This window comes from Hemiscyllium ocellatum, chromosome 3 (assembly GCF_020745735.1).
Source record: "Hemiscyllium ocellatum isolate sHemOce1 chromosome 3, sHemOce1.pat.X.cur, whole genome shotgun sequence".
NCBI classification, from domain to species: Eukaryota; Metazoa; Chordata; class Chondrichthyes; order Orectolobiformes; family Hemiscylliidae; genus Hemiscyllium; species Hemiscyllium ocellatum.
In genome coordinates, this window is record NC_083403.1 from 88,092,519 (window position 1) to 88,104,750 (window position 12,232).

At 37.9% G+C, this 12,232-nt stretch overlaps 1 protein-coding gene across 2 annotated transcripts in view; it reads right to left on the bottom strand.

Moving 5' to 3' along the window:
- Positions 1-204: 204 nt before the first annotated feature.
- Positions 205-12,232, bottom strand: part of msraa (methionine sulfoxide reductase Aa) — a 521,940-nt gene continuing 509,912 nt past the window's right edge. For both annotated transcript variants that reach the window (XM_060851609.1, XM_060851618.1), the window contains exon 6: positions 205-2,435. In XM_060851609.1, the coding sequence (XP_060707592.1) occupies positions 2,277-2,435 (159 nt within the window). In that variant the 3' untranslated portion in view covers positions 205-2,276. The remainder of the gene's footprint in view (positions 2,436-12,232) is intronic.

Below are 12,232 nucleotides of genomic sequence, written 5' to 3' on the forward strand. Positions count from 1 at the left end.
ATTTGTGTAATTGTCAGAATTAATGAAGTTACTCGTCTGCATAAATGAAGAATGAGGTCACAAATTGGAAATGAGCATCTTTGCAAAGCTGTTTTAGGACTTGGAATGACTTGGGATGTTTCTACACAAGCGATATAAAACAATATTATATAAGATGTCACATAGGATAGATTGGCAGTTAACAAACAAAGCCATAAAAATGCGTTTGGTAATAATTTTATATATTTATTGGCGTGTTTAAAATACAATGATTGGAAATTGTTGTAGGTACAGAGAAGAAAGCTGAACAAACTGATATAAATTTCAAATCTAACAGAGTCCCATAACATGAAAGAGAATACTTCAGCTACATGTATCAACTTTAGAGATATGATATAAAATGCTATCACTTGGTGCTGAAATCAAAGTGTGAAACGTCCCCAGTCAATATGACTTATGCAATTTAGTAGTATTCAAAGCACGCTGCTACTCTGACTTATGTACCTTTATTTTACTACCTTATATACTCGTGTAAAAGTCAAATTTTTTAGACGATTTTTAAAAATTCAATTTATAGGGTAGACTATTACACCGGCCCTAGTTTTGAGGGGCTGAAATTCAAGCTGCAGTTCAAAATACTGTATTATTAGCAGAAGTTGGTTTGATTGCTCAACAAATCCTGGGTAAAGAAGAAAAACAAAATGAATTACCGGATAAAGGTAATTACGATTAAAAGCAAGAGAAATAAGCATGAATTACTGGGAGTAAATTTTATTTATACACATCAGTACGAAAATTTAACATGTCAAAGATTCATTGAAATCCTGCGAAATCACACTGTGCAACATCATCTGGCCTGGTATAATGGCACACTTAAACTGAAACATTTATTAAATTCTGAATGTGCAAGCATCTTGAACTTTCCCGCCAAATTCCTCCATTTCCCTCCCATTTACTCTCGAATGTAATGAACCTCAGCAACATTAACACATTTGTCAAAGAATTAAAGATATATGTACTAATATATCTCACTTTATTCAGATATAATGGCACAACTAAAATGATTAATTTTTTAACGATATTAACTTTTGAATGTAAAGTGAACACAGTGTGATAAGTACCAATGTACTTGGACCTGGTCTGAATGAATGAATGAATGAAAACGTGCTGTAATAAACCAAGTACGGTAAGTAGAGTTTTGTATGAATGGAGACACGATATAGTAAACAAAGAACAATAAGTAGAGTTACCAGTATAAATGAATGAATGTGGTTTCGTTGAAGTGGGATAACGGGAACGTGCAGTTTCTATGTAAGAGGTTTATAATGCGATATAGTAGGGTCAACTTTTACACGAAATATATGGAAAATACAAGACCTTTTTTCCAAAAATAAGGGATCAACGTTTACATAAGATTGACTTTTACACAAGTATATATGGTACTTCTTGCTTTGTGGGTAGCACTAATAAGCAGGCATCACCAGCAAAACTGTTTTATAAATCTGTGGCCTCTTTCCTGGTATCATTTCTGCCCCATGAAAAATCGGCCAAAACTTTATCATGTTCCAGGTTGACAGGCATTCAAATTATTTTTATTATCTAGGAGTTTTCAAATTTTCATAATTTTCAAATTATTCCACTTAGAGTGAACAATTTCTATTTAATTTTCTGCGATTTTTTACAAGTCAATTTTATTTCTGGTACGTAATCACGACTCGGATGCAAAAAGTGAGATTCTTATCCTGGTTCTTTATCGACCAGCTCTTTGTAACAAATTTGGAAATGCAGGCTTTTTATTTTCATGGTCATGGCTGTCCCAAAAATATTGTATATACTAAAGAAATTATTTTCACTAATGCTGAAAATACACTATTTTCTCCTTCATTTTGGTGGCAGAACAATTTTTTATCAAAATTAGTGAATATGAAAATATAGATAACCAGTAAATATGATATATGATTATAGATTAAAAATATTTTGAAGTTCATCCTCCATAATTAGAATTTCTATCATTCTCACCTAAGGCATGCATGTTAAAAGAGCAAGCATCGGAAAATTATTATTTCTTTTGATTCAACTTTGTGCTTATTCGGATAACTTGACACAAATTTAAATGCAAACGTAAAATATTAGGATAGGTTTCAAGCAAGTGAGTAACAGGTGATCAATGCACAGGAATGCAAAATAACCAGTATTTTGCCCCATTAAATGAAAATGTTACCCAATTGTCTGTGAAACAGGTCAATGAAGGCAAATTAGGGCTATGTTAGCCACTAACTCAGTATCCTGTCTTACTTCTAAATACCAATTGGGCAAGATACTCCAGTACCACCTAATCCACAATAACCATCTGGGTTCTTATCCAAGTACTGCTGGTGGTAATCTTCGGCAAAGTAGAACACTTGAGCCTCACTGATCTCAGTGGTGATTTGACCATACCCACTTTTGTTCAATTCCTGCAAAGACATGTAACAGTCAGACTTCATTAGATATAGAGAACAATTTTGATAGAGAAATTAACAATAAGCCATCTTTACAATTCTTGCACATTAGCACAATCAGGTTAACTCAACATTTTAAAGACTTTGCCAATGAAAAACAGCAGCAAAGAATGAAAGTTAGAGAGTTACTTGTATTAAAATAACTGAGTTGCTTGAAGTGAGCTGCATACTTGATTGGTAAATGTGGGCGGCACGGTGGCACAGTGGTTAGCACTGTTGCCTCACAGCGCCAGAGACCCGGGTTCAATTCCTGCTTCAGGCAACTGACTGTGTGGAGTTTGCACATTCTCCCTGTGTCTGCGTGGGTTTCCTCCGGCTGCTCCGGTTTCCTCCCACAGTCCAAAAATGTGCAGGTCAGGTGAATTGACCATGCTAAATTGCCCATAGTGTTAGGTGAAGGGGTAAATATAGAGGTATGCTTCGGCTGGTCGGTGAGGACTTGTTGGGCTGAAGGGCCTGTTTCCACACTGTAAGTAATTTAAATCTTAAAAAAAAGATCGCGATCAGATATGAAAAAGAACATAGAAATCAGAATAAAAGGATAGAACTGTTACTTCAGCAAAAACAGACTTAATGGTTTGAATTACTTATTGCTCCATTGTTAAGAGTTCATCCTTCATATCAAGTCTGCTTCCTCGCTACCAATCAAGTATGCAGCTCACTTCAAGCAACTCAGTTATTTTAATACAAGTAACTGTCTAATTTTCATTCTTTGCTGCTGTTTACATTGGCAAAGTCTTTAAAATGTTAAGTTAACCTGTTTGTGCTAATGTGCAATGCACGCCAACCTGTAGGTGAAGGGATAGATGTAGGGGAATGGGTGGGTTGCGCTTTGGCGGGTCGGTGTGGACCTGTTGGGCCGAAGGGCCTGTTTCCACACTGTAAGTCTAATCTAATCTAAATTATTCATTCATACCCTAAAGTAGTAAACCATAGTTTTGTTTTGATGTCCAAAGTTAATGAAAGGAATCTCAAGAATATTAATGCACTCCCATTATTAAAATTGAACTTACACATGATCCAAGCAATGAAGAAACTTTCACATCTTATGTGGCATTATAGCTACATGTTGTACTTAACTCTACTAAGCAAAACTTACCTCCTATCTCAAGTACCGAAACAGCAACGTTTTGAAACTATTTACAATTTTTCTTTTTGCTGAAAGACTATTAGAACTATCAAACATTATCATCAGCTTTGAACCTGCAAAGTATGAAAATGCTGAGGTAAAAAAAGTAATATTTTATTTCAACAAACCACATGCTGCTTTTATTCTCTCTTTTTCTTTCTGTCATCTAAAACAGTTTCTTCAATCCAAGTGAACTATTTCTGATGAAGTACTATTGTTAATAGATGTGGTGTGAAATTTCCCTGTTTTCTAAATTTTTGCCATTTCTTCAAATCTTGGTCAGAGACTCTTCATGGGTGGTGGTGGAAGAGTTTGATAAGGTTCAATTTGGCTTGGGCAGAAGCTGAAATTTATTGGAGAAATGACGTGGCCACAGGAATGGCTCAATATGGTTCTCCAGAGTTTAGATTAGAGTGGTGCTGGAAAAGCACAGCAGGTCAGGCAGCATCCGAGGAGCAGGAAAATCAACGTTTCGGGCAAAAGCCCTTCATCTAAACTCTGGATTTCAGCATCTGCAGTCCTCATTGTTGCCTCTAAGATTCTCCAGCACACCTTTTTGCAGGAATTTGACAGAAAAAGAGACATCTTCAACTGTGAGGAGACCAACAGTACTGCAGACAAATGAGGGCAGGGCAATGAGTCAGACAGCTTGTTGAAGTCAACACTAGGAGTGTAAACCTGAGAATGTAGAACATTAAGCTCAACAACCTCACGGGTGATCAAGATTAGTCAATGCATCTTCAAATGTTACAATTCCCATCATTCACTGATCAATCAGTTGAATTCAATCACGACTACATCCAAAATAAATACTTCACCTCCCTTTCACACAATTGACATGACTACAAATATCACACCTTGCTTATTCTTCCAGTCATTTAACCATAACAGCCACATCACTCGTAAAGTCAGAACAAACTTCAGCAATTTCAGCCAGAAGGATAGGCTGTTCTTGCCATCTGTTGAACAAACTTTTCCTGCCGTGTTCATCCAGCAGGAGAGCATTCCACCAGCTGTGTTCACCCAGTATGATATCCTCCTCCCACAGTGCTAACTGGCCAGAATGCTTCATCCATAATCTGCATTTATAGTTATGACATCTGTGTAAACACCTTCAACATTTAAAGTTCATAGAGCTATACAGCATGGAAATGCTTTCTATTCAAATACCTATCCAGATGCTTTTTAAATGTTGTGATTGTACCGGCTTCCACTACTTCCTCTGGCAGCTTGTTCCATAGGTCACCACTCTCTGCATGAAAAAGTTGCCCTTTAGGTCCCTTTTAAATCTTTCCTGTTTCACCCTAACTTGTGCCTGCTATTTTTGGACTCACCCACCCCAGGGAAAAAACCTTGTCCACTTACCCTATCCATGTCCCTCATGAGTTTATAAATCTCTATATGGTCACCCCTCAGCCTCTGAAACTCCTTGGAAAATAGCCCCAGATTCTCCCTATAACACAAACCTACCAACCCTGGCAATATCCTTTCTGAACCTTTGCAAGTTTCACAACATCCCTCCTATAGCAGGGAGACCAGAATTGCACAACATTTTCCAAAAGTGACCTAACCAATGTCCTGTACAGCTGCACTGACCAATAAAGGCAAACATTCCAAACACCACCTTCACTATCCTGTCTACCTGCAACTCCAATCTCAAGGAACCATGAAGGTCTATTCCAAGGTCTTTTTGTTCAGCAACACTCCCCAGGACCTTCCCATTATGTGTTTAAGTCCTGCCCTGATTTGTGATGTTGGAACCCATTTGCTTTGAGCTCATGTTAAATATAGCATTTAAGAATCAGGTGGCTCACAGAAATGTAAATTCTGCTGATTTGTAACAGTTAGAATCATTTCCTATGCACCAATATTTCTTGAAAGATCAATTTCCTAAAAATTCTGGATGCAACTTCCATTATGATGGAAGTTTATGTTATTGCTGGAGACGTCAGATCCCAGGCTTAAATCTGGCTGACAGATCACATTTTATCCTTTTTGGTTTTAACAATAAAACAGAAGTTTATTACGCAAGAGAAAAGAAAATAAATTAAGCTGTTCAAATATAAGGTGAGTTTAAAGATTCCAAAACAACAGTTAACTACAATCCCAACTCTTTTTTATAATTAACTCATCAGATGTGGGCTTCACTGGGTGGCCAGCACTTATTACTCATCCCTAGATACATTTGAGAAAATGGTGATGAGCTGCCTTCTTAAATTACTGCAGTCCACCTGCTGTAGTTGGCCCATAATGCTGGTAGGGAGGCAATTCCAGGATTTTAGCCTAGTGACACTGAAGGAATGGCGACATATTTCCAAATCAGAATGGTGAGTGCCTTGGAGGGGGACTTGCAGGTGGTGGTATTCCCATACATCTACTGTTTTTGTCCTTCTAGATGGAAGTGATTGTGGGTTTGGAAAGTGATGTTGGAGGATCTTTGTTGAATTTCTGCAGTGCATCTTATATATGGTACACACTGTTGCCATTGAGCGTTGGTGGTGGAGGGAATGGATGTTTGTGGATGTGGCGCAAATCAAATGGGTTGCTTTGTTCTGGATGGTGTCAAGTTTCTTGAGTGTTGTTCAAGCTGCACCCATTCATGCAAGTGGGGAGCATTCCATCACACTCCTGACTTGTACAGGTTTTGGGCAGTCAGGTGAGTTGTTCACCACACAGTCTCCAGCCTCTGACCTACTCTTGTAGCCACTGTATTTATGTGGCAAGTCTAGTTGAGTATCCAGTCAGTGGTAATCCCCCCAGAATGTTGACAGTGGGGGATTCAATAAAGATAGAGGAAGAGAGACGTCGAATTTCCTGTTCCTTGGGTGCTGCCTGACCTGCTGTGCTTTAACCAGCAACACATTTTCAGATTCAATAAAGGTAACAGGATTGAATGTTAAGGGGCGATGATCAGATTGTCACTTAATGGAGATGGTCATAGCCTGATTTTTGTGTGGCATAAATGTTATTTTCCACTTATCAGCCCAAGCCTGGATATTATCCAGATCTTGTTGCACTTGAACAACATGCGAGGAGTCACAAATGCTGCTGAACATTATGCACTCACCAGTAAACATCTCCACTTCTCACTTTATGATGGAGAGAACATCATTTATGAAGCACAGGAAGATGGCTGGGCCGAGGACACTACCTTGAAGAACTGAGATAGCTGAACTCCAAGAACCATGACAATCTTCCTATGTGTCAGGTATGATTCTAGAGAGTCAGAGAGTTTGCCCCTGATGGCCATTGATTCCAGTTTTGTTAGGCCTCACTCAATTGAATGCAGCTTGATGTCACTCTCACCTCAATTTTGGAATTCAACTTTTTTGTCCATGTTTGAACTAAGGCTGTAATGAGATCTGGAGCTGAGTGACCCTGGTGGAACTCAAACTGGGCATCACTGAGCAGGGAGAAAGTGAGGACTGCAGATGCTGGAGATCAGAGCTGAAAAATGTGTTGCTGGAAAAGTTTCCTGAAGAAGGACTTATGCCCGAAACGTCGATTCTCCTGCTCCTTGGATGCTGCCTGACCTGCTGCGCTTTTCAAGCAACACATTTTTCATCACCGAGCAGGGCCTGCTTGATAGCACTGCTGATAAAGCTTTTCAATACTTCACTAATGATTAAGAGTAGACTGATTGGGCAGTAATTGGCTGGGTTGGAAATTGTCCAACTTTTTATGAACAAGACATATCTGGGCACTTTTGCACATTGGCAGGTGGATGCTAGTATTTTAATAGCTTGGCTCAGGGCGTGGCAAATCGTGGAGCACAAGCCATCAGTACTGTTGTCAGGTCCAGTTAGCTTTTGCAGTATCCAGTGTCTCCAACCATTTCTTGATGTCATATAGAATGAATCCAATTGGCTGAAGACTGGTATCTGAAATGCTAGGACCACTGGAGGAGGCGAATCTTTCAGCCTTATCTGTTGTACTGCGTTCTTCAATCATTGAGGGTGGGGATATTTGTGGTTATCCTCCTCATCCTGTGAGTTGTTTAATTGTTGGAGGTGACAGGACTGCAGATGTGACAGGACCACATCTCAAAAGCAGTTCCTTCCACACTGTATCACCAATGGGTTTTTGTCTTAGCTGTGGCTTTGATTCCTGCCCTTGAGAATTTGAAGACATCTTCCTTCAGCCTTTATACCACTAAACATAGACTTTCTCAGATTCAAAAAATCCTTCATGATCCAAACAACAATGGTCTGTAAATTTGAAATGAAACTCTTTGCACCGAGATTATTTTTTTCAGTTTTAATTCAAATCCCTTCTTCAGTAGTAACTGTCTTACATTTCCGGCTTCAGCCAAAACTTCTGCAAAACTGCCCAAATTGAAACCCAAAAGGTTTTTTCTACGCTATGGATGTTTCCACTAATATAAAGAGAAAATATAAACTCTCTGATATTCTAAACACAAAGGGTAATGTACAACTGTTTGCTGGATGTTTGTACAACTCATCCTAATATAAATACATTCTTATTAGCCTCTAATAATTCTTTCTCTTAGTCTGTTTTTTTTAAGAGCCATGACTACAGATAAACCTCTGCAAAAATGTTGACCAAAACCTTCGTACAACCAGCTCAAATCCAAACTATGTAATAAATGACATGAAAACAATCAATAAATAGTTCACCATTTTTATGCAAAATTAAGGCAACTTGTTTGACATACAATTAAATGCCCTCTAAATCTAGAATTTTCTTCTTACAGTCTCTGCCTCTCTATCTCACTTTCCTTTCTCAGATCACATGCTAAAACCCACTTCTTTAACCAAGCTTTAGGTCACCTGACTTAATATTTCATTATGTACAGCTATATCATAGTTTGTTTTAATAATGCTCCAAAGAAGAAATGCATTGTTATGAAACGAAAAGTACCAGTTAAAATATCCACATTGCTATTTGCAGTAAGACCAAAGATCATGTAGCTAATTCATTTTTAAGATCTGTTGCTTTCTTTAACAGTTGCTTAGGTTTTTAGCCATGTAGAAGTTTCATGAATCATTGCATGAGAAAGAAGTATGGAAAATTTTACAAGGTTATAAATGGGATATTAAATTAACTTTTATAGGTCATTAATTTTCAAAGAACTATTACAAACACACCCATGAAGAACGTATTTATCTGGTTATGAACCAGGCCAGATCCCCCCCCTCAAAGCATTTCAAGAAGGTAGCCCAGACCTGAAATTTGCTAATTGTTTTAAGCAGGTGTAATGTGGATATTCCAGGAGAGATGCTGCTGGTCAAACCATTTTGTTTTAAACAAAAGAGAGTTTATTTACAAGATTACCAAATGGAACACAAACAAAAGAGAACAGAATACAGAATAACTTAACCTATCCAAAAACCCAACAGATTATCCCAACTTAATGATGCTGTTCCCAATACTTGCAACAATTCCCATGAACACTCCTTGGCACAAACGTCAAATGTAGAGTCTTATAGGAGAAAAGTCAAAGAGAGAGTGCCAGCCTGGTCCTGCTTTTTTGGATCCAGCAGCTTTTACAACTCTCCCGTTAAAAATCAAACCAAACAAGAGAAAAGCTGAGCTGGAAGAACTGGCTACTCTCTCTTCATTACAGAAGAATTTTTTTCAAAAACTTGAAAGCCTGTTGCCTGAGGTAGCATTTGTTAGCTACAATCAAATTGGCCATAAAACCATTCAACTTAGATTTTTTGGAGTCTGTGTCTTGTACAACCTCTCTGAAAAAAAAACCAAGGACACCATAATCTACCAATTTGCTTTTTGAAGAGTGATTAAAAACTTAATTACAATATGACAGAAAAATATATTTACATACACATTTTCTTATGAAGCTGTAAAACAGTACGTTAAAATGTATTTTAAGTGCTAAATAAAGTTCGCAACTGATTTGTAAAGCATGAACACAACTATATTGGTTGTCATATACACTTACTTTCTTCCCTCCATTTTTCTGCCATTTTGTGTAAATTTGGAGGAGAGTGACAGGAAAGAAATGGGTGACAATGAGAAAGGAAAGCAGACAAAGTAAAATGAACAGCCAATCTCATAATCATCCATTTTGCAACCCCAAACTAAGTTTACCTGTTTTCTTCTGAAGGTTCTTATTCAGAAGTTTCCTCAACAACAACTGCCTTCCAATAACTATCCCAAATTGATATCTTATTTCAAAACCAAAAACAATGCAATTGCTGAAAATCAAAATTATAAAGGGAAAATAAAAGCAAAGTATTGTAGATGAAAGAGATCTGAAAGAAAGGCCAGAAGTGATAGAGAAACTTAGCATGTCTTGCAGAATCTGTGGAGAGAAAACAGTTAATGTTTTGAGTCAAAATTGATTGTTTCTCAGAACCTTTCTTGTACAATTGGAAAATGGTAGAAATCCTCAGCAAGTTAAGCAGTATCTGCGGATGGAGACAGAGAGTTAACATTTCAGTTTGATGTCTTTTCATCATGGTTGTATCACTGAACCCCATCCTCAACTGTCATCCAATTCTGCAGTATTTTCCCTGCAAACTGATGGGCTAGGCATCAAGAGTAATAATGATGTCATTTTTTTTCATTAAAACGCGAAGGACTCAGAAGTCCTAAGTGTAGCAAAATTCCCTCCTTGCACAAGATGGGAATTAATCTGTGCACATTGTTAATACCATATCATTGGTTGAACTGCCATGCAACAAATTATTACCTTTCAAACAATGAATTACCAGTTGAACAATGAACCTTGCAAACTTTGATGGCCCATTTCATAATTGCAAATACAGCATTTAATAGCAACTATAAGCAAAACTACTGCAGTTGATTAGAAGTATGTCATGTGCAATTACTGCAAATAAGCTGACCAATCAAGGCAATATTTTTTACAGATGCTTCACAGGAACAGGCAACAAGTCAACAGGAAGACAATAACAAAGTCACAACTGTTTAAAAGGAATCAGTGTGTTGCTGAATTGGATTGATTGAATCAAACAAGTAATAATATTCAGAACTACAAAACAAAATGGAAGTGAAAACATGCTGAGATAAGTTAACCTAATAATCATATTTGAAAATTGTAATTAAGAACCATCCAGTGATTTGTTTTAATCCAACCCTTACATTCAAGAACCAGGAGTGAAGAAATCAGTTGGGATGAAAACAAATTGGCCCCATCCCCAGTGTACAGTTGTCAGTTAGATTCAAGTGCAGAATTTTTATTGTTAAAGTTGTCCATGGAAGGTGAATATCGCCACAAAGGTCAGCATTTGTTGCTCATTCACAATTTCCCCTGCAATGTTGGTCGTTATTTACTGCAGAGAAGGTAGCTATTCAATCCATCACATCCATGCCAGCTCCCTGGGGAGTAATCCAGTCTGTCCAACTCAAGGACTTTTGCATCTTCTCTAAAACTGGTGACCAGGAATATATGCAATACATCAGTTGGGGCCTAACTACAGCTTTACAGGTTCAAAACAACATTCCTGCTTTTTGACTCAGTGTTTTATTTAAGTAGTCCAAAATCCCTCATGATTTGCTAACTGCCTTCTCCCTATATCTTGTCTACATCAAAGACATATGCACATGCATTCCCATGTCTTTCTCTCTGCTCAGCTTTAAAAACTGTAAAATTATACCTGTCTCTCCCCCTTCCCTTTGCCAAAATGCATCACCTAACACTTCTCTCCACCAGTGATTTGCCCATTCTACTCTGGTTATCACATTTAGTGGATTGCATTTTAAGTTAACTTTACAGTCAGCATTGACATCAAAAATGAATAAAATTGCATTTTGAAAATAAAATAGCCTACTGATATAAAAACATTTATAGCAGAAGAGGAAGATAGAGGAAGCTAATGTGCTGAAAATTTTGTCAAACATTAAGATTGACAAGTCGCCAGGCCCGGACCAGATTTGTCCTTGGCTGCTTTGGGAAACAGGGTCATTGGGGACGTTTAAGAGACTCCTGGACATGCATATGGTCACAGAAATTTGAGGGTGCATACATGAGGATCAGTGGTCGGCACAACATCGTGGGCTGAAGGGCCTGTTCTGTGCTGTATTGTTCTATGTTCTATGTTCTAATTCTTTGAAACATTATGGTCAAGTTTTATAAAAAGATATCACTCTTACGGATTGATAGAAACTAATTAGGTAATGATCAACAAGGTATGGTCTAGGCTACCGTAACTCCTCAATTTCATGTTTCACAGCACTATTGATCTGCATTCAATTCCACCCTCGGGTGAATGTCTGTGTAGAGTTTGCACATTCTCCCCGTGTGTGCGTGGTTTTCCTCCGGTTTCCTCCCACAGTCCAAAGATGTGCAGGCTAGGTGGATTAGCCATGGGAAATGCAGGGATACAGGGATAGGGTCCAGGGATGGGTCTGGGTGGGCTTCTATTTGGAGAGTTGGTGTGGACTCAATGGGCCGAATGGATGCTTCTTCACTATAGCGTTTCTATGATTCCATGATTTTCTAGTTATAATGACAACCTCATTTGAGTGAGTAAAATGCTTAGCTTCATGATGAAGATGGAATATATTTTTATATATTTGGTGGAATGATTTAGAATTCTGAACCCCTACAAAATTTATGTTTTTTCAGCTGTTTCTTGCTTCTTTGAGAGCCAAAAAACAGGCATGACTATTCAGATAA